The 22,324-nt window shown below is 48.6% G+C and overlaps 8 protein-coding genes across 8 annotated transcripts; 4 read left to right on the top strand and 4 right to left on the bottom strand.

The window, feature by feature from the left end:
• Window positions 1-614: 614 nt before the first annotated feature.
• Window positions 615-818, bottom strand: N7446_006200 (uncharacterized protein; the record flags this gene model as incomplete). The annotated part of the gene is made up of 1 exon (XM_058514948.1): window positions 615-818. One exon carries the CDS (start codon window positions 816-818, stop codon window positions 615-617), a length of 204 nt encoding a protein of 67 aa, XP_058372126.1.
• A 1,057-nt stretch (window positions 819-1,875) lies between these two features.
• On the top strand, window positions 1,876-3,875 carry N7446_006199 (uncharacterized protein; the record flags this gene model as incomplete). The annotated part of the gene is made up of 2 exons (XM_058514947.1): window positions 1,876-2,715; window positions 2,781-3,875. 2 exons carry the CDS (start codon window positions 1,876-1,878, stop codon window positions 3,873-3,875), a joined length of 1,935 nt encoding a protein of 644 aa, XP_058372125.1.
• A 799-nt stretch (window positions 3,876-4,674) lies between these two features.
• Window positions 4,675-5,142, bottom strand: N7446_006198 (zinc finger protein; the record flags this gene model as incomplete). Its single annotated transcript, XM_058514946.1, has 1 exon — window positions 4,675-5,142. One exon carries the CDS (start codon window positions 5,140-5,142, stop codon window positions 4,675-4,677), a length of 468 nt encoding a protein of 155 aa, XP_058372124.1.
• A 3,110-nt stretch (window positions 5,143-8,252) lies between these two features.
• On the top strand, window positions 8,253-10,661 carry N7446_006197 (uncharacterized protein; the record flags this gene model as incomplete). The annotated part of the gene is made up of 4 exons (XM_058514945.1): window positions 8,253-8,621; window positions 8,676-9,045; window positions 9,097-9,240; window positions 9,292-10,661. The coding sequence occupies exons 1-4, from the start codon at window positions 8,445-8,447 to the stop codon at window positions 10,659-10,661; spliced, it is 2,061 nt and encodes a 686-aa protein (XP_058372123.1). The 5' UTR covers window positions 8,253-8,444.
• Window positions 10,662-10,765: 104 nt separating this feature from the next.
• pld2 (putative phospholipase D (PLD)) lies at window positions 10,766-12,294 on the top strand (the record flags this gene model as incomplete). The annotated part of the gene is made up of 2 exons (XM_058514944.1): window positions 10,766-11,527; window positions 11,578-12,294. The coding sequence occupies 2 exons, from the start codon at window positions 10,766-10,768 to the stop codon at window positions 12,262-12,264; spliced, it is 1,449 nt and encodes a 482-aa protein (XP_058372122.1). The 3' UTR covers window positions 12,265-12,294.
• Window positions 12,295-14,759: 2,465 nt separating this feature from the next.
• Window positions 14,760-15,932, bottom strand: N7446_006195 (uncharacterized protein; the record flags this gene model as incomplete). The annotated part of the gene is made up of 1 exon (XM_058514943.1): window positions 14,760-15,932. One exon carries the CDS (start codon window positions 15,930-15,932, stop codon window positions 14,760-14,762), a length of 1,173 nt encoding a protein of 390 aa, XP_058372121.1.
• Window positions 15,933-17,640: 1,708 nt separating this feature from the next.
• Window positions 17,641-18,499, bottom strand: N7446_006194 (uncharacterized protein; the record flags this gene model as incomplete). The annotated part of the gene is made up of 2 exons (XM_058514942.1): window positions 17,641-18,091; window positions 18,222-18,499. The coding sequence occupies 2 exons, from the start codon at window positions 18,497-18,499 to the stop codon at window positions 17,641-17,643; spliced, it is 729 nt and encodes a 242-aa protein (XP_058372120.1).
• A 911-nt stretch (window positions 18,500-19,410) lies between these two features.
• Window positions 19,411-22,034, top strand: N7446_006193 (FAD-dependent oxidoreductase; the record flags this gene model as incomplete). Its single annotated transcript, XM_058514941.1, has 4 exons — window positions 19,411-19,712; window positions 19,770-20,041; window positions 20,092-20,462; window positions 20,523-22,034. 4 exons carry the CDS (start codon window positions 19,411-19,413, stop codon window positions 22,032-22,034), a joined length of 2,457 nt encoding a protein of 818 aa, XP_058372119.1.
• Between the last annotated feature and the right edge of the window lie 290 nt (window positions 22,035-22,324).

Below are 22,324 nucleotides of genomic sequence, written 5' to 3'. Positions count from 1 at the left end.
AGTCCTACTACGGTGTAGTACGTTGGGCGAACACGCACACGATCTCAGCCTCATGCCAAGCATTGACTACGTACTGCTATACTCTGTTCGGCACCAGCCACACGATAAATCGTAAATATATCCATGTTAACATTATGTATTAGACTGGTATCAATAGAATTCATGGGCGACTGGTACAAGTAGCCAAAGCAAACAGAGCACCCACAAGAATCATGCAGTCACGGGAACCGTGATTCGAAGTCGAGCATTGCGCCGTGTACTCCTGCTCAATCATAATACGCGGGGAAGAGGGGAGAAGAATCAAAATCTGCGCATCATCCAGTCCCAAGAAGCGGGACTGTGAGGGTATATATGCAAAAAGAACGAATGTGGTATATCCTTCCATGGAGGGAGAACGCGGTCAAAAGAACGGCAAAGGGAACGGAAATTGAGAGATGGACACGGATATGTGCCATGTCCCTGGAGCTCACACGCGAGACCTGGCAGCCCGGGTATATCGGAGGCATTCAACAATTGCGACAAACCGGAGACCCGATGCAAAGGGTGTGATTCCTACATTAGGAGTGGGCACTGCATTGAACTGTTTGCCAGAAAACCAAATCACGATTGGCGGTTCACACAGGACAGGATGAGTTTTCATGCTCACCCAGGATGCCCAGAGTTGCACCCATTTGCTCGCCGCTCTGGCCGGTCAGGAGCCACAGGAGGCGGAAGACTTTGGCGTAGAGTAGTGACGGGAAGTAAAAAAGCGCCCAAGCCAGCAGAGAGAGCACGACGAGGACGAACGTGTTAGCCACAAATTTCTCGCTCGGCGTCATGACGTATAGCCCAAATGTGACTTCGTATCGGTAGTATTCGAGCCGTACGCGATCTATACCTTGCTGGACGAGGTTGCGATATTTGCGTGGGAAGCCCCCTTGAATGTGGCAGTGCTTCTCGCCGAGGAATATCTATTCATGAGCTCGTTCATCGCTGCCGGGGCAGGTGGAGAAATGCGGTCGGACGTGGACGGAGTATAAAACGATGGCATTTCGGTCATTTTCGCGTCATAAACATTTGTTGGGGAGAGGGAGATGATCTCGCCAATGAAAGCGCCAGGCAGGGCAGGAGTTATCTTGGCTTTGCCGTTGTCAAGTGTAGAGGAAGAGACAGACAAAGGGTAAAGACCCAATGTAAGGATGCTTGTCAGAAGAGTAATATGTACGGATGAAGGCGGAGGTAGCCAGACCGCTAGCTGTTATAGTCGTTGGAATAAGAAAAGCAGAAAGGAAAGAAAGGAAAGCATGACGCCTAACAGGTTACATCTCAGCCCTACCTGCTTTGGAGGAAGGAGTGGAGAGCAGACTAGGAAGGGGTCGGAACTATCGGCAACAAGCAGGGAACTCGGAGCATAGGTCCATTTTGAGGCATTCCAGATTTGGTCTATAGAGTTAGTTTGGCATTACTCGTGCCTTACCAAGGTTGCATTGTTCTGGTTCTTGGCTTTGCAGGAACCAGGCACAGTTCCGAGAGCTCCGACAACCCCGAAAGCGATGCCGTTTTCAAATCCCGTAAGTGACCACGCTGCAAGATAGTCGCCTAGGGAAAACTTCAAGATCGGTTCGATTTCAGAAGATGGGTCTAGCTAGGCCAATACATCCGATGTCCGAATGTCTAGCATGCACAGTCATTAACTGAAGATCCGATATGCAGGACGATGACCTGACAAGGTGAACATGAAGCAAAGCAGATGAGAAGTAGACATCAGACGAGGCTATATAGGCAAGTCGTGAAGAGAAGATCACAGCCCCTTTCTGGGGATTCTGCCGCTGATGTCATCGCGGTTGCCGCGTTTCATCTTTCCCACCCCGCTCACATCTAAACACAACAACTACCATGGAAGACCCTCTCGTTCAGGCGCTGCCTCCAGCAACAGACTACCTGACCTACCTGACGCTATTGGAATATCAATTAACCCCAGAGCGTTTGCCACTTCTCCACAAGCTCCTGCAAGATGAGAAGCTTACGACGAACATCGGTTGGGACCTGGTGAAGCTGCTACTTCCCATGCTCCCCGCATCCAGCGACTGTCTCCAAGATGTTGCGCGACTGGGAAATCCCCGTGAAGTGATCTTGCGTGTCTCGGAATCTCTGATGCAACTCCAGCCCGAAGATGAAGACGACGAAGAGGCGAATGACGCGGGGCTGCCCCTACACATCTTACAGTTCAATTGCCTTCTCGGAATGCTCTCGGTACTCCATACACGTATCCAGACCAAGGCACCTAGTCGATTTATCGCCACCTCCCTTCAAGCAGCCCTAGAGGCATACACATCGATGCCGACCAACGAGACCACCCTCGCCTTCCTCGAGTTCCTCCGTGCGGTTTCTCCGTCTAAACGACCGGCTCCTCCTCCACGAGCTGCTAGCGAATCGAGTGTTCTCAAGGTTGCCGCAGCGTCAGCACCAGATCCCGAGGCAGAGGTTGCGACGCCATCTCCATCTGCCGATAATGAGACTCTTCTTGTTCGGAAATTCACACAGTTTGGTCTGCTTGAGTTGCTCAAGTCATATCTCTTGAGTTTCTCCGGCCCTGTGGACCCGGGTATGTCGTGGACTATTCGCATGCAGGAGCAGCTCCATCCCGACCTGCGGCTACCCGCTCAGTCCCAGACTGATGCATATGGATCTACCAAGGAGCTCAAGGAGCGTGATATGATAATGGGCAAACTGGTGGTATGTTGATTATATAACTATAACGTTCCGCAAACTTGATTCATATCCTCTAACTGGTTATACAGGCTCTATCACGTGACGTTGGAATTGATAACAATCAGCTTCTATCAATTATCTCTCAATCACCCACTGATCAACCGGCGCAGCTCGACTTCGAGGAGCCACCGAAAAATCCCGATGGGATTCCACTCGAGCGACATGGCTCACTACTCCTACTGGCAGCTCGGGCCGCAGGATCTACCCTATACGCCTCTGGACAGCCGATGCCCGACCTGCCCGTGTTCCCTAACCTTGCACAGATCTTCAACTACTTTGTCGGCGGCCACACAAGCCTCGATGAAATTGCATTTGGTCAGCCGCACGCACTACTCGACTCTCTTATGGCCATAACGGTCTACGCTTTGCAAGAGCCCGTCAAAGCCGCGCCCAGCGAAACCGAGTTCAAGGAGTTCGTGGTGACCCTTACTGCGTGCACAGCCCGCCAGAGTCACGGCATCGTTCGCCAAATTCCGGCCGCGGTTTTCCAAAGCCATCCATCATCGGAAACCAGGTTCAAGCTCATCTACAAAATATTGGAAGATGATCGCCTTGTATCTGCCCGGGATAGTGCCATTTCATGGTTGAAGGATGAACTGCTGCGCAGCTCCGATCAGTCATCCGGCAATGTCTTCCAATACCCGCTCTACTTTTGGGCTCTCTTCCCGCATCTATTCTCCCCCGTCACGGCCTCCGGTTCAGCGCCCAGCATTGTCGCAACTTGGACCCGTCTCACCCAGACCCAAGGTCCGCCACTTCACTCCGCACTGAATCTGTATTATCTGCTGCTTTCTTCGCCTTCTCTACGAGAGCAACTTCAGCTCGAAAAGACCGTCAAGTTTTTCCGTAGCCAGGTTTTGGAACCCCTTCGGCAGGTGTTCCACAGCTTCGAGTCCGATCTCGCTTCCAAGGGAGGCGAGGGTGTCATTGAAGCTGCAGTTGGCGAGGAGATGTGCCATGTCGGTAACGCGCGCTCTGTTGGGCTCATTGGTCTTACTCTAGATCAGATTGAGGAGGTTACAAGTGATGCCTTTGGTTCAGATGAAGCCGATCTCAATGACCATTCTGAGGCCGATGAAGCTAAGGTTTTGGACATTCAGAAGCGGATGGATTTCTGGAATTAAGAATTGGTTTAGGAAATTGTACAGAGTCTTGATATGAACGTTTCAATGAATTAACGGTTCGATTTTGAATTTTGCTTGAGATTTGTATATTGTTGCCTGAAAGCAAGGCGCCAGCAGGATTTGCTTGCCTGGATAAAACGGCTCACATCTTTTCTCTTTTCCCTCTTGGAACACAGTTCAAGAAAGATGGATGGGGACATGAGCCAATTCTGGAAGCACCCCATGGAGTGTGCGCTACGGAAGAAGCATCATAATTGCCACATAGCCTGTTCAAAGCACGAGAAGGCTGGACTGGGCGCTTGTAATTCTGAGCACTTCCTTACAACCAAGCACAGATGTGCGGGCCTTTCCAACTGGCAAGTGGCAATTTCGGTAAGATAACTCTACCACCGAAGCCCGCAACCTTCGCACGCTTCCTTATAAACAAGAAAGGATACTTAACATGACATCAAACAAACCACCTACACACAGAGCGGATGCTGTATTTATAGTATTAGGTCTGCAACGAGTCAAACAGCGGTGATTACTGGGCCTAGATAGACGACAAAAGCCCCTCTATCATCATACGGTTGATTAGCTTTTGATGTAGCATTCAGAAGCAATTGATGAAAGCACGAATGAAAATAAAAGGAAGCTTGATATGATCGTGATGTTGTTGTGTAAACATAGGTGAACGAGTTTCGAGGATCGACATTGGCAAGGAACTACATCACAAGTTTTGTTCAAGTTCGAGTGCGGTCAAATTCAGCAAAAGGAACGTAAGTTTGAATTCCACCAATCTATTAATACATGTTTGATTTCATACACGTGCCGTTGTCATCCTTTCCTCTCTCCTCTTTCCCTCCTGTTCTACTAATTCAATGAATTGATTTGGCAGAGCATGTCGAGATTCTGCCTTTTGCGACCCGGAAAGCCCCATACAAGCGTCACTGATCTGAATGTAGCGCTCTCGGAAGGCATCCCATATCACAGGGTCTTTTCCTGGTCGGGGGTAGTAAGGGTCGTTACCCCAAAAAGAAGCGACATCATTGAAGTCCATAGTCATCCTCCTACATAAATCAAAGTCCAATACCCATAATGAATGGTCTCCAAAGACACTATTCCCTGTTTCAGGTGATCCTCTCCAGTTGGAATCATCAGGAGGCGCTAGAACAAACTCGATATCGTTCCCATCAATTTCACCGATCCAATGCACTATAGCAAGTGTTTCGGCCATTGTCCTCGCGTACTGCTGGATAGCATTTGATTCCATGCCGATTGACTCCATCTGATCGATATGAAGTGGGTAATTCCGGAGTGAGAACGCGGAGAATTGCGACATACTATGTGGCTTTTGAGTTCGCCTTCGGCCTAGGTACGGTCTTATCAAGCAGTCTTTGTTCGGCTCGCTGGTGCGTATTTGTTGAGCAATTTTGGACGGACAGTAGTTGGTAATCAGCACTTCTCTTGTGGTCTCGGAAAAAGGAGGAATGCGCTGAAACTGGATCATATTGCATAGCGTATACCCCGGTGGGAACTTTTGTTGGTTCAGTGTCCTCCAGTTCTGATCTGTTACCTTGATAAAGTCGTAGCAGGTTGGAATCTGTATTTGAAGCCGTATTTGCGGTGATTCCTTCAGGGTTGTGTCGTTTGTTGTGTGATTGGAAATGGTGAATCTTTGAAATGCCTGGATGAATCGATGGTGCATTCGAATGTCATATCTTCGGAGACCGATCGGGCCCACCATCTTCTCTTTTGAATGCATAGCCTTTCTCAGAGGCTGCCCAGACTGTGCCGCAAGACCCTTTCCCAATCATATGTAGTGGTGAGTATTTACGAGACTCTTAGGCGTCATAGTGGCGTCGTGTTTTTCAGGCGAGATCTGTGGTGAAGCACTATGGAGATGCTGTGAGTTGTTGATGAGACTCTTCGGCGTCATAGTGTCTGCAGGGTCATGTTTTTCAGATAAGGTATGTGGTGGGGAGTCAGGGAGATGCAGTTAGTCATTGAAGGAACTCTTAGCAGCCATAATAGTAGCTGCGATAATTTCTAGGTGGGATAGATGGTGACTGATGATAGACCCTCTAGGTAGTGCTCAGCTGCCCGAGATCGACCAAGGCTCAACATAGAAAATATACTTCGTACCAAACGTACCCCTTGATTTTACTAACAATAAAACCCATGGATCTCATAATGAACCTTGGAATGCAAAAAGTGTTTTCATGATCAAATTCATTAGTTTTCGCTAGAAACAGGTGGCATTCTGATTGTTGGTCCCTAGGGGTTCTCTACTTAATCCAAATGCTTCCTAACAAGTAGTGAGATGAGAACGCCGGGGCCTCAGAAGCCTGAATAGGAAATATATTCACAGCATTGTGGGGACGTCTATTTGCCTATACTGCCTAGGCGCAGTCTGGATACAGCGAACCAAATTGCATCCATGAATTACTTATTTACACCCGGGGCATGGCTTCTACGAACCGGAGAGCTGCAACCACAGCACCGGCATATGCCGCACTACCTTGGCTTACTTCGAGCCCAATATTTTGTGATCTCATTTTGGCATGATCTACCCGACCTAGGTTGGTACCTAGATAACCTTGGAAATGATCTAACATCGAAATATTAACATTATATGACTCACGTCGTAAATCTACTCCTTACACAAGCCCCATCACATTATCCACTGTGAAGACTGGGGCTCTCCAAACATTTCAGTAATTTAGCAGACTCTGATAAGTAATATTTAAGCAATTCCGCACTCCTTTGTATTGTTTTTCGAGGTCAGTCCCGCTGCTAATAACCCCCAATTCTTATTTGCCATTAAGATTTGTGCTAACGTTACTGTGATCCTTTAGTGTTGACCCCAAACGAGATGCGACTCACTCTGTGCTAATTCAGCAAGTTTTTGTTCGAGACGGGATAGAAACCTATTAATATTGTTATCACAAGCACGGCGTCGATAACAGCAACAGGATTCGGAGCAGCGTTTAGGGATGCCAGAATATTAGAGGGGGGTTCTTTTAGCACAAAAAGGCGCGTAGATTCATTAATATCATCAATCACCTTCGCAGGCGTTCAGCTCGGATCACTGGAGGAAAGAGCACTGTGCGATCAGGGTCCGTGATTTCATTAAGAACAAGTGCGCCATCATTGAAAATACCGTCCCGAAATGCAGTCGTTCCGATTCTCGAACAAGCAACAATCTTCCCGGTGCACTTCCCGTTCTGGAACAATTCGAAAGTCCACTCAACATTCTAAGGCTTCTCGATGTTCGCCGCAAAGCGCTCGGCATTTGCCTGGAGGGCGGTGGGAGATTGATTGATAGCTGCTGTGGGGGACTGCGTATATGCCGATGTCGAAACTCATGCTGCCAGAGGTTGGTTTTGCTCTTTTGGAGCTCGCGCGATTTTGAATGGCTGTGGCGTGGGAAACAAGACCTTTGCTGTGGATAGGTGCCGATTCTCTAAATTGGCCTGTATAATAGACCTGCCGATGTAGTCCGTGTCTTTGCACAAGTGACTAAGTCACAGAGCTGGCAACGACGGAACGAGCCTCGTTTCTTAGATCGTCCAAAAGTCTCAGAATGTCGCCTTTGATGGTCTCTCCGATGTCTATATCTCGGGAAACTTGAACTGTGCGGATGCTCATCTTTATAGGGACTGAGATGCTGAGCTAGTCCTTTCAGGAGAGTGAATGACTCCCGCCCTACTTAAGTAACTAGTATTTATCTTACTACTTCTACGGTATACGTACGTATAAACTGCCTTAGAAATTCGAGTTAGCTTATGTGTTCGTACGCCTGAAGTTATCTCTCCTAACCTCTCCCGACCGTCCGTCCCCCTTACGTTACTTATTATTCCCCTCTACCCCGTAGACCTCCTATTCTAATATTATCGCTTCTTACTTACATACGTTTATTTTCTTCGCCCGATAGGTAGACTAAGCTCAGATCTCCCTTAACGTATTTATTTTGGCTTTACAGGTCACTCAATCTAAGTGGGATGCAGGTCAATTCTTAATAATAATGTTAAATCACCAGCATGTCCCCCAAGTCTTGTATACAATTCGCATATAATTTCGTCGTCTATACACAGGAGCAGAAGAGGAAACAAGCATATATATATTGAAGCCTTTAGAACACGATTTCTGGGATTGTCTCTAAATATTTCAGCTTAACATGATATTCCTACTAAGATATGATTTATATCAAAAGGATCTCCGATAATGTCGTATATAATGGCATGAGAGAGGCAGCATAGTCAACGGGGTCCCACTGTTGCTCGTGATCAGCCGCGCATGCATGCGGGGTGAAGCACATGGCGAGTCAGCTTATACAAGTACTCTAGAGGTGTCCGGGTAACTTATATTTTGACAACTTAGTTGCAACCACTACATATAGCAAGCCCAAAATAGCACACAGCAAAATAGCCAGAACAAGCTGATACACCGCCACGTTTCCATCGTGGCTGGGCAGCGGGGCGCATTTAAAAACAGTCCCCCGCTCTGCAGGCATCCTTGTTTTGCGGACTTTCTTTTCTTTTGACCTTCGGTATCCTGATCTTTCGTTTTCTCTTCTCTACCATCGCCATGTCCAACCAAGATGACCTGGCCTACGGTGGCTACTACCAGGCCGAACGTGGGTCCGGAGACGGATCTCGCGGCTTCGGCGACACATTCAAGAAGCTCCGCGACACCTACAAAAGCCACCAGGGCTCGTCGCAGTCTGGCCAGAATCAGACATACAACCCAAGTGGCTACCAGGGGGTACATTGTGCCAAACCCTCATCGGTACCGTGCTGACACTCATCTCTGCTACAGCAAGGCTACCCGACTCAAAGCGAATCCTCACAATACGGATACAGTCAGGGAAGTGGACAACAGCAACAGCAACAGCAACAACAGTCTTATGGAAAACCACCCAAGGAAGACAAGCTCCATGGATTCCTGGGGAAGCTCCAAGGCACTGTGACCGAGTTTGGGACCGAGTTCGCGCAGAAGTTGGGGACCACAATCGACCCCAAAGCCTACGCCGAGTATGGACCCACCAAAACCACCGAACATCGCTTTGGCAGTTTCGCTCCTCCCCGAGAACATAACGACGCAAAGTGGTACGTCGATGGCTGCTCGTATTTCTGGGCTGTGTCTCGCGCACTGGAGAATGCACGGGAGTCCATCTGGATTCTGGACTGTAAGTTTGAAGTTCCCCGTACCGTGGAATGTGGCGTTAAGACGTAATCAGGGTGGTTGTCCCCCGAACTATACCTCCGCAGACCCCCGGCAAAGAATGAACAATACCGGCTGGACCGAATGCTGCAAGCTGCAGCTCAGCGCGGTGTTCGCGTCAATGTGATTGTCTACAAGGAAGTCACACAGGCACTCACTCGTATGTATATCTCTCCGCATTGAATTTGCTGAGCTAAGAGGTGGTCTACAGTGTCTTCCTCTCACACTAAACATGCTTTGGAGGGCTTGCACCCCAATATCGCAGTCTTCCGCCATCCTGATCACCTTCCTGATCGCCAAGAGCTCGCGGCCTCTATCACTTCTTCTTTCCAAAATATGACTCTTGACTCAGCAAGCCTCAGTAAGATGTCCAAGGACACCATTAAAGGGGTTTACGGCATGAATGACGATGTGATTCTGTATTGGGCTCATCATGAGAAGCTCTGCTTAATTGATGGTCAGACTGCTTTTATGGGTGGCTTGGACATGTGCTTCGGCCGTTGGGATACCCACCAACATTCGATCTCCGATCTGCATCCCTCGGATGTGAACCAAACTGTTTTCCCTGGCCAAGATTACAACAATTCTCGTGTCCTTGATTTTGAAGATGTCGTTCACTGGGAGAAGAATCAGCTGGATAGAAAGTCCATGTCTCGTATGGGATGGTCTGATATCTCTGTGAGCCTTCACGGTGCAGCCGTTGAAGACCTGCGTCGTCACTTCGTCGAGAGATGGAACTTCATCTACGACGCGAAATACAAAGTTCGGAGTGACACAAGGTACGCAAGATTAGCGTTGCACGGGCGTCCTACCTCGTCAACTGGCCAACAGCAACCTGGCTCGCAGCAACTGAATCCGTATCCGTCGGGTCAGTCAAGCCCGCAGTTCCAGCAACAGGGACAGTCACCCACCCCATCCTGGCAACAGCAGCCTAGTCCAAAGCCCAGTGGAACTACCTCTACATACCCACCACCACCGGCTTCGAGCTCTTACCAACAGACTCAGTCCCAGTCCCAGTCCCAGCAGCAGCCCCAGCATGACCAGCAACAATCCCATACTGGGTCATACCAGTCATATCAGCCTGGGAACACTTCGAACTACTCACCATCGCCCGCTCAGGTCTCGAATCAGTACCAATATCAGGAGCAACAGAATACGTCTACTTCGTCTCAGTCCGAGAATATCCTGTACCATCCTCCGCCCAGTCCAACTCCGCCCAGTTATCAATCGTCGCCGGCCCAGTCTAGTCATTCACCGAGTCAGGGTACATCCCAATACACTTACTCTGGAAACTCATTCCCGCCTCCCCCACCTGGACCTCCTCCAGCTCAGAATACTGCGCCTCCCAGTTATCAAGGCTACCAGAGCCAGCACCAGGAACAGACACCTTATTACCCACTGCCGCCAACACAGGCCCCCACTGAGACTCATCAGAGCTCAAGCCAAAGCCAGACGCCTTACTACCCCCTCCACCGGGCCAGGAGTCATCTCACTCCAACACGCGTGGAATATATGATTACCAGCAATCCGGCGATCGCGAAAGAGGCTCTTTGGCGCCCCGCCGCTTCAAAGAGGATATAACTCAATATGGGAACTCCCTTCGTGGTCAACTTGCGGGACAAATCCACCAGTATCAAGACCGACTGACCACATATGGCCGTCCGTCGTCGCAAACCCGAGGAAACATGTCCTGCCAGATTGTGCGCAGCTGTGCAAATTGGAGCAATGGCAGCCCACTGGAGCATTCAATTGCCGATGCATACTGTGCCATCATTCGTAACAGTGAGCATTTCGTCTACATTGAGAACCAGTTCTTCATCACTTCGACAGGCGAATCACAGCATCCAGTGAAGAACAAGATCGGAGCTGCGATTGTTGAGCGTATCCTGCGTGCTGCCCGTGCTGGACAGAAGTACAAGATCGTTGTGGTGATTCCCTCTGTCCCCTGCTTCGCTGGTGACTTGCGGGATGATGAGACACTCGGAACACGCGCGATCATGGAATTCCAGTACAACTCCATCAACCGTGGTGGGCACAGTATCATGGAAGTGATCGCCAAGGAAGGCTTCAACCCCATGGAATACATCCGTTTCTATAACCTTCGAAATTATGATCGCATCAACAACGGTGGAACGATGGCTGCGGCCGAGCAGCAGAGTGGTGTCAACTACGAGCATGCTCAGAGACAGTATGACATGAATACTGCCGGTCCTGGTGGATATGCCCCGAGCACCACCCGGAGTAACTTTGACACAAGCGCTCCATTCCAGCAGTATCAACAAGCAGCTCATCGATTCCAAGGAAGTCATGCCTCTACTAGTCGCTGGGATAGTGTTAGCGAGTGCTATATGCTCGGCGGAGAGGATATTCGTAAAGTGCCCTGGGACGGTCACCCGGATGCTGAGATCGATGCATTTGTTAGCGAAGAGCTCTATGTTCACTCAAAGGTATGCTTACCCGAGTTCCATGATGAACCAAGAAATTCTAACAAGAATAGGTGATGATCGCCGATGACCGGGTTGTTGTCTGCGGATCTGCAAACCTCAACGACCGCTCTCAGCTCGGCGACCATGACTCTGAAATTGCCATCGTCATCGAGGACTTCACACCCGTAGCCTCGAGCATGAACGGCAAGCCATGGACTGCCAGTCGCTTCGCTGCATCTCTTCGCCGCGAGCTCTTCCGTAAGCATCTGGGCCTTCTACCACCGCAAGACTATCAGCGACCGGACGCAAACTTCGAGCCTGTGGGAGTTCCCAACCAATTCGACTTCGAATGCCCCGAGAGCAAGGTGGTCGCCGATCCCTTGGCCGATACTGTCCAGAGTCTGTGGAACTCGCGTGCACACACTAACAGCGAAGTCTTCCGGAAGGTGTTCCACGCAGTGCCTGATGACACAGTGCGCAACTGGGCTACCTACAAGGAGTTCTATGAGTACTACTTCCACAAAGCTGACAAGGAGGCCGAGGCCCGGGAAGGATTCGCCCGGCCGGCGCGATTCCAGTGGGGCCACGTGGTCCGCGATGACTTCGCGCCTGGTGCGGAGGGAGCGAAGCAGGTCAAAGAGCTTCTCAGCCAGGTCAAGGGTACTCTGGTTGAGATGCCTTTGATGTTCTTGATTGAGGAGGATATCGCGAAGGAAGGATTGACTCTGAATGACTTGACGGAGCCGCTCTATACCTAAGGAGGAGAATGTATTTGCTGAGACAGCACGCTCAATCTGCTTATCATGCATTTGCCTTTTTTGATTTACATATTCTAAATTGCTACAGCTAAGCGAACTCAATCTTTTGTTTGGTAGCGATCAAGCCCTGATACCGGAGTAAAAGATACACCGACCGTCAGTCCTGGGCAATCAAAACACCACATTTGGCATGTTTTGATGCCGAGCCCGGGCAATATTGTTCTCGAGAACAATCGTAGGCGCAATGTGGTTGATGTGATTGGTGGACTGGCGGTCTCTTTGTCTCTTATGCCTATCAGACCGAGTCACATACTCAACATTGCACTTTCTCGGCACTATGCCTTAATATTGTTCTGACATTTAGAGAAGCTTCACAATGCAGCCACCGTCCGTGCCTGAGACAGGGGTGTCCTTCACGCCTATCGCTGTGGCGTTACTCCATGAATGACGGCGGAACAAACCAGTCGAAGCGACAGCTCCTTCGGCGGGAATGCGGAATGCGAAGCGGAACAATATCAACTTGCCCTCATTCAATGTGCAGATTGCAGACGTTAGGAACAAAGTAGGATGCCAGAGGCGAGCTTATCTGCATTCATGAGCTCGAGAACAATATGAACCGGACCCGTAATGGGCGTTCCGTCAAAGCAAACTCTGGCATTCTGACCTGATTGCACGCATTGGCGAGCCCAACGGATTGGATTTCTCCATTCAATGTGACATTCGCATTGAATTTGCCAATGCTAATGGCATCTCGACCACTTTGACTGCCGAAGCAAAGCTGAGCTCCTCGAATATAAATTCCTCCTCCTTCTCCAGCCAAACATTTTCTCTTCCTCATCACTCACAATCTAATCTTTCCAACACTCTATCCAATTTTTTAAACTTACGCTTTTTAAGCAACCCTCAATCTCCAAGATGTCTCCCTCCCAGATCCAGAACGGTGCCGTTGTCAAGGGTGAGTAACATTTCGAACATACTCTCTGCTCATCATAAAAATCTCCTCCTACCCTACCTCACAATCACATACTAATATCCCATCTCCAGCCTCTCCCGGTGGTGGCTGCGTTGTCATGTAAATTTCTTTCCATGATGACTCCCAATTCCAACGTCCCATCTCCCACCATGGCCTGACCTGAACACCGCTGGTCAGCCATGGCCGACAAGAAAACGCATCAACATCTTTCAATCTTCACCACGGACTCTTTGTGAATGCTTTCAACCAACAAAAAAAAAGATAAAGAAAAGCTTCCCTCGAAAACATGACCAAAACACCTCTTTGCTTTTGTTTTTTCCTGCAGTCGACTCCCCTCATGCTTTGGTCCGCGCAGCTACATCTGTCCACCAGATAGATGCAAGTGTCAACGATCATTTCTCATGAAGGCCAGTCCGTCTTCCCAGTCCAGTTCATTCCTTCCTCAATACAAGAAACAGTTGTTACTCTTGACAGTTCCAGTTTCGTGAAATCGCCTGTTCGGCTCTTCGGCAGGTTTCATTTCATCTCATCGGCTGTCGATCTTTCGACTTTGTTCTTTTGTTGACTTCTTCGTGGACGAATCGGGAGGTAGAATGGCTTTAGTTTCAATTTTTCCTTTCAGCTACATTTCGTGGGATTTCTTCATACTCCAACATAAATTCGGTTGATTGTTGTACCTTTTATTCTTTTTCGATGGGGTGATGGTTCCTTTCAGTTTTCTTATTTGATGAATGGGCTTGATGAATTGGGATATTATTTGTTACTATTGGTCATGGTAGCTGATAGGAATTGACCTGCCTCCTAAACTTTGCTTTTTCTTTCGAGTAGATTCTGGGATTTCTGAATAGGTATCATTGTTCATGGTTCCCATTGTAAACAATCCGAGTATTGAGCCTGTGGTGCTATCTTGCTTGGCTCTGCTGATAATCTTTCTGAATATTCTTCTTGCATGCCTAAATAGCCTAGTGCTTTATTTTATTTTATTTATTTTTTATAGCAAAGTCTCTGGATCCCTACATGCCCACAAGAATAGCATATGGAGTCTGTATGATCCCATTCTTTGGTACGTTCGAGGCTTAGAATGAGATACTGCTATAACACCCATCTTATCATAGTTGAGATCGCTATTGTAGATGGCAAATATTTTTTTTTGTTTTTTTTTAAAAAAAAAACCTCCCCCGCCCAGGTGTACAGTGCTCATACTATTTGACGTTTTAGAGTGTTAGCGGTAATGTTCGATCTGCACGGCAGGATGAAGTAACTGACTTGACGGCGTTGAAGAACTATGCAGTTCGGATGTATCTCTCAACTTGATAGATTTCAAGTGCCAGACAGTCGTGAATATATTAGGGGTAGAGGCAGATAGACATGTATAGCTGATTTCGCGATTTATAAGGGAAAAAACTATATTAAATCAGGAATCTCAGATACAGATGGAACGAATTGTCAAGTTGATGCAATTATACACGAATTACTCGAAATTACAGTCATGTCTCATGAGTTAGAACAATACTAACAAGCTTCAGGGTTTAGGCCAGCCATCGAGATTTCCAAACCACCGCGACCTATAGATCTCATCACCGATATTAATCTTGCGTCTCTTTCCGTTAATCACCAAACTCGTGTGGAAACCACGGAACTTGGTCCATAAGGACTGCACGTATATGAAACTGCCGTCGGGTGCAATATTAAAACTCTTCAGGTCCGACTGCGGCAGCTCCTCCCACTCCCCGTCAGTATACCCGTGGCGACCTTCGGTTGTAACCTCAAACCCGTGCAAGTATTTCTCGGTGACATTCTCATAATGTTCTGTGTACTGTCCTGTCTCGATATCAAACGCGTGGAGACCCCGGTCTTCCGACACAAGGAATTTCCGCTGATTAGGGATAGGTACTAGGTCATGCAAACCTGCCCACCAGGAGTATCCCTTGCCCCATTCAGCCTCGATCCGTTTTGCCTCGGGTAGTTTATAGACATATCTATCATCCTTCACCAGTAGGCCCGTTTCCCTGTCCCAGGGATATCCAACAATAGTCCCGTATGCAGGGACCGGATCGCTGCCGTCCGCTGCGGCGTCTGTTCCAGCAGCCCACAGCATCTGACCCTGCTCATCCCAGATCAACCCGTGTATAGCTCGCAGACCGGTGATGTTTTGAAGAATCGGAGGGTTTGCCATAAGAGGGTTGGCGGCGCTAGCATTATAGACAAGAATACCGTCCCAGGCTCGCTGACCAGTAGTACCCACGGCGAGTAGATCGCCCGGGAGTGGTTCGAGTGTATGCGCATTCCAGAGGACGTCGTTTCTTCTACAAAGCGTAAAAGTAAAAAATTTGTCGGTGGCTGGGTTGTCGGGCGTGTGGTTCATAACAACGGCAAGGTCACTATAGACGCCTCCGACGCTAGTGCCGTTATTCATGTATTTGACCTCGGTGGCATCATTCGCGTGAGCATAGAGACATTTGTGAACATCGTGGGGGAGTGGTTGCGTGACGTCGTCGCGGTGGAAGCTCCAGCTCACGTCACCATGGCGGTCATGAATCTTCCAAAGGGGCGGGCGACCATAGACCCCCGTTATAATCTGGTGCCAAGGTCGGTGTTCGAGACGGAGGCGTTCTTGCGGCTGAATGGGAGGGATATAGACGTCGGCGAGAGGTTCGAAGAGAAGTGATATCCAACCTAGGAATCCGGCCAGCATGATAAATAGTTGTAGCAGACCAGCTAGGGCACTGCTTCAAAAAATGAGACGTCCATCTTCCCCCTAAGAAATGTCTAATGTCTCCTCGGATCTTCCATAGCATACGTATGTCCAGTGGAGAATAGGCGGGAGCTAGTCTCTGTAACTGGATCCTTCACTTGTTTATCTCCACGCACTCCATACTTCGTACTCGTTCCCTACACCGGAGATAGCGCAACGCACTTTCCGAACCTTAGTGAAGGCTTGGCAACTTGGCGCGAAGTGGGGCGCGGCATGTTATCGTTCAACCTCCCTTATTCGGCTTAGCACTACAGTACTCTATCTCAGCCTATCTCAGATTGCAACATGGGTTGTCTTTCAGAGAAACGGAGGATGTTGGAGAAACGGAGGATGTTTGTTATTGAATGCTTTGCTTCGTGGTCCTCGAGGGCAACTATTCCCTTACATCTTACCATTCCTCATTCTTACCAATGTACTGGCAATTTTGTTCTCCCCCTAATTTGAGATGATGAGACCAAACCAACACCCATTCGGTGATTGGCAATAGAGCTACATTTACACCCATGCTTATCGCGATGACACACGCTAGTATTTATCAATGTTTGTGATCGGTGCTTTAGACGCCGTAGCCCAGTTAGGGCTCTTATGCATGTAACCGGCCCCACTGCATCGCCCTATGACCTGCATCCACATCTCCATGCTTGCCGGGGTTTCGTACTTTTGTTCAACTCATAGCATCCTCTCTTTCCTCTTTAGGTTGGATCATATTCTTCTGTACTGCAACGTCCTAAGCAGCACCCATGTCTATACGTTTATCTATACGCTTATCTGCTCCTCAGTTCACCTCGCATGCATCATATTTTTACATGGGTGTACTGTACCATCCGGTTAGTGCGAGTGGCTTATAAGCGCTTACAAACTGAATTGGCACTCGTGAGTATATATTGTATTGCCTCGTGTTGATTACAAGAAGCCTAGGTCCTATGTAATCCCCGTCAATGATAAAATCAGTACATACGACCATAGGGTGTGGAGAACAGGGCTTCCCGTCCGCTCAGCCGTACTTAAGCCACACGCCGGTAAGTTAGTAGTTAGGTGGGTGACCACTAGCGAATCCTTACTGTTGTATGTTTTTTGTTTCTTTTTTACCTCCTTTACTGTTATATACAACGCTTTCAGCCATCACTAGCTTTTGGAGTATGAACCATAATTTTGCCATGATTCAAGGTCGGGGGGAAACAGGTACAAAAGAGAGGTAAAAGGAGAGGTAAAAAAGAGGTGTGAAACCTTGATATAGGGCAAGATTGACTTTTGAGCTGATGCACCAAGAGACTGCCGTATCCGTCTCATCCATCACTCATCATAGGTTCTATTATAGAAACCAAGAGTGCATCCTGCCCATCTGCCGAGCTCGAGTCTGCGGCCAAGGATTGTATCTGAAGCCTGTTACCATTCCCCTTCCCCTTTGCCATGCCGTGTTGTATTTGTGCGCTTAGATTCCGTCCCTAGGTGGCTCTTCGGGGAGTGCCCAATACCGAAAACAGACAATAGACAGAGCAGCATGTATCCCACCAAGACTTGGAGTTATAAAGTTCCTCTGAATGCAATCTACCATGTGTTACCTCGACGTAACTGGCTATCCAAATTATATACAGTCCAATCTGCCAAGACCAAGATCAAGCCCTCACTCCCAATATTATACAGCAAATTACCTCTCTTCACTCTTCATCTCAAAAACAACCGTCTTGATGATATCACCAAGCCGTCTCACCTCCGATACACCATCTTGATCAAGCCCAACCCCATAAGCATGCACAGGCGCAGGAACAGTCACCACACTCGAGACATTGACCGCGACCTTCTGCTCATTCCCACCAACAACCTCATCACCACCCAAAATCCAATTCTCACCACCATCTGCATAACGATCACAATCCTCCAAATCCGGTATGACAAACCCAACACCAGGGTACGGATACTTATGAGGTGGCAACGCCCACCGCCGCCTAGACCCAACAGTCTCCGAAATCCCACCCTCACCGTCTCCTTCCCTATCGCGATGCTTTCTAGTCCGGTCATAAGACGACCCCGAAAGACAGAACCGAACAACGGTCGAAGCGAAGGCGCCGAGGTGGAGATAATGGCGATGTTCACTTCGACTTGTGACTAGAATAGAGTCTAGATCGCGTCGTAAGAAACGTCTTTTGTAATCATATTCTTATCGCAATGTCATTCGCCTCTAATACTTTCAGCCCACGGGTCCAAACGAATTATCAGAAGCGTCCAAACCAGGCAACTTGACTAGCTTGCCTAGAGTGTCGAAGGCGCAAAGTGAGATGCAATGTCGAAGTATATGGCCGGCCGTGTACCAACTGCCCTTCTTGATGGCTCTGGCTGCATGACGACTCGTCACAAGACCCGGAGGCCGGCCCAAATCCCATTCCAGGCTGCGACTGGGGAGAAATCCCTGAGCTAGGGAGATCTTCGGGCAGCTCGATCACCGCGAAGCTCGACCACCATCTCGAGCATCCGCTGGCGTTGATGAAATGTTCAAGAGCGCGGAGCATAAAGCTAGTCCCACTGAGCCTTCATCACTCAACAATCTTTCGCATGCACAGACCCTGTGCAATCCAAAGCTTTTATACATTAACACCGTAAGTTACAACTACCAATCTTCTCTTTGTGAAGGATGAGATATGAGACCTGTCATGAGGAACAATACGAATCTGGGTATGACTAACTTACCATTGCAATTGCAGAAACCAACGGAATAAGGGGACAAGCACTACCGCTCCCCTTTTCATATTATTCTTATATAGAAGTACCAGAGCTTCAACACCTGCAGCCAGACGAGATGGCCTTCCTGGAAACGCAAAAAGCTACCTATATTCCCAGTCAATCTCTGCTCAACATTCGTCTGAAGCAGTATTTCCTCTATGCACATCAATTATTGCCTATCTTCGATGAAGGGGATTTTTGGCCCATCATTGATATGAAAAGAGAGCATAAGCCATTGATTTCGTAGCGGTCTTATTTGTTGCCAGCAGTGTGAGTATTGAGTTTGCCTCGACATAGGGACAGAAAACTATCTGTCATCATCCACTATCCAAGTATTTCGTAAATCAGGTGTCACTGTACAATTGTTACATTTACATACCTCGGTAGGGTTATTCCTTGGGTGACCCACAGTGGATCTGTCAACTCAACATCCCGGCTCTCCGATTGGCTTGATTATTGATCACTTCAAATATTGCACCGACTGCCTATGAATTCATCCCATGATTCTCTTCCGAAACCTATGACTACTAATGTTATTTATGTTTTTGACGTATCCAAAATGGGAAGCGGTGTATAATTTCTGGGGAGGGTTGCCAGGGGACGAGACTCGCGGCGAAAACTATATAATAACCAAGGTACCCTAATTTCACCGTTACTACTGGAGCTCGGTGCATCATATTCACCTAATCCAATCTCTATGATGGAATCAAAACCATTCAAAGTGGTCATCGCCGGTGGCAGCATTGCCGGGCTTGCTCTTGCCTTGATGCTTGAAAAGAACGGCATTGACTTCATCGTATTGGAAGGCTATGGCAGCATTGCACCGCAGGTTGGGGCTAGTATCGGTCTGCTTCCAAATGGTCTCCGCATTCTTGACCAGCTAGGATGCTATGAAACGGTTCTGGAGAAGGCAGAATATCCTGTCGACAAGTACTTTTTCCGGGATTCTCAGGGACAGCAGTTCTGGTCGTTTGAGGACTTTAATCGGGAGACAGTGGATCGGTTTGTGTATTCTTCCTTTTCTAACTAGGAAGTGAGCTGACCGTTTCTCGTCTCAAGTCACGGTTATCCGGTGATATTTTTCGATCGCCGCATGTTGATTGAAGTGCTCTATGACAAGATCCAAGACAAGTCTCGAGTTCTCACCGATCAGAGAGTTCAAAGTATCAGGAACGGTGCGTCGGATGTCACTGTCACCACCACCACCGGCCGGGAAATTACGGGAAATATCGTCGTCGGGGCAGACGGCATTCATTCAACTGTGCGCCAAGAAATGTGGAAGGAAGCGCAGAAGATAGATCCCTCGTGGATTGACCCTTCAGAGGCATCCGGTACGTATACTGCAACCAATGCATATATTATGGCTGACCACCGAGAAAAGCACTTCCTGCGACATACTCCTGCATCTTCGGTATATCAGAAGGTGTAAAGGGCATCGAAAAAGGCACGATGCATTCGGTATTCAACGAGCATTTTTCATACTTGGTCCCAAGCGGGCCCGGTGACCGGACCTACTGGTTCCTTGTGCTCAACATGGGAAAGACATTGTACGGCGACGATATCCCTCGATTCTCAGAAACGGAAGAGAAAGCAGTAGCGAAGGAGCATTGGAACGACCGGATTACTCCCACGCTTCAATTCTCCGATCTATACAAGAGCAAGATCGCTTCGGTGCACACACCGCTGCCAGAGTACGTGTATAAGAAATGGTATTTTCAGAGAATGATGACTATCGGCGATGCGAGCCACAAGGTACGTCTGTTCCTTGCATAAGGCCGTGGAGAGACTGACCTAGAGTGATCTGCTTCATAGTTCGAGCCATTGACCGGTCAGGGCGGTAACAACGCTATCGAGACAGCGGCTTCTTTGACAAATCATCTTGTCGCGGCTCTGAAGCGCTGCAGTTCTGGGACCCTGTCGACTGCCGAGATCTCCAAGGTTTTTGAAAACGTGCAGGAACAGCGTGAAGACCGCGTTTGGGAATTAGTCAAAGGATCCCATGCGCGACAACGTGTTGAATGCATGGAAACACCGCTGCTGAAACTAGTTGGAAAGTATCTGATTCCAAACCTACCCAGATACAAGTTGGTCGACAAATGGATCCAGATTTATTCCCCAAGTGTATCGTTGAACATGATCCCACAGCCAAACAAAGAGTGGGAAATTGCCTACTACGATGAGCGATTCAGAACACCATCTTCCCGCGGCCTCGCAGGCGTTCTTCTTTACGCAGCTTACTTCTTCCTTGCCTGGTTGGGCCATCGGCAACTGAAGATAGCGGGCACAGAGAACGGGACTTGGGAATTGCTCCGTCAAGCAATGCAAAACGGCTCAATACCGCTCACAGGAGACACAGAGGTGTCTCTTCGCCGGGTTTATACCGGCCTTGCGTTTCCTGACCTCATTCTCCAAGCCTTGGTGACGTTCTTTTCGCCTGCAGTTAGCAACTTCTCCAGACCAGAGCAGCCGGTGCAGGTACTGTACTTCCTTGCTTCAATAGTTCCATTGATGGCCATCTTCACTGTTGAAGGCTACCGACCGCGAAACAAATGGACGCTCCTTGCGATCCCATCGGTATGGGGTGTTCTCTATCAGCTGCGTGGTATTGGAGTGATCGCGCCAATATATTTCGCAGCGAGCACTTACATCTCGTCTCCGATTACTTATTTCTCTCCAAGCTCGCGCAACTTGGCTCCCTCCACGGCTCGCGCGATACTTCCCGCTGTGTTGGTTGGATATGTCCTGCCGACAATGATGTTGTTCTTCCCCTTGGAGAATGCCCCAGTCACCCGACAGGCCTTCATCGCCCTATGGCAGCCTGTTCCAATTTACGTGGTTATTTTCACAGAAATATTCTCTGGCATAATCAAGCGTGTTGAAGGGTCCAAGTCGGTCACGCCTTCAACGGACAGCAAGTCCAATCATGATCTGCCTTCGTTGCAAATGCTTTACGCATTTACTGGCTGTATCGCTGCGTGCTTCCATCTTGCGTTGCTGTCCAGCTGGTTCGTCTCTGGTAGCAATTTCCTGGTCAGGGCATTTATCCCAGCGGACTCTTTTGCGCAGACATCCACACTCGCAGATGGCATCTTCATATTTTTCCAGAATGATTTCCTACTTGTTTCTGCTGCCAGTCTTCTCTGGAGCTGGTCCAATGTATGGGACTTGTATCGTATGGGAATTTCGAATGTTTCCATGTGGGTATCTTTGGCAGGTCTGGCTCTTGGATATGTGGCGGCTGGACCGGGTGCAACTGCGGCGGCTGTGTGGTACTGGAGGGAGGGCGTTATGAGCCAAAGGAAATTCCGTTCGATCTCTCAATAGGTTCACTCTCCTAAAGATGGGGTTTCTTGCAATCTTGACTCGCCGGTGAACGAACGGTCATCAGGATTGGGTTCAGTCTAGAGGCTTAACAGTAGAGTGTCAAGCCGATTGTGAAGTAATCCATTGGTGAACCATGCAAGTTTTCCCCCTTGGTCATTTGTACATACTACACGGACGGTGTAAGGTAGTTAACACTCGGCGTAAGCTTGAACTTTGCCGTATTAAATTTGTACAAAATTCATAAATCATCAAGTCCCACATGGCAAAGAAGAAGCCACATGTGATTTCAC

Source organism: Penicillium canescens (assembly GCF_028828765.1).
Source record: "Penicillium canescens strain IBT 15451 chromosome Unknown utg000004l_segment0_segment0, whole genome shotgun sequence".
Taxonomy (NCBI): Eukaryota; Fungi; Ascomycota; class Eurotiomycetes; order Eurotiales; family Aspergillaceae; genus Penicillium; species Penicillium canescens.
This window is presented reverse-complemented; position numbering and strand designations above follow the sequence as displayed.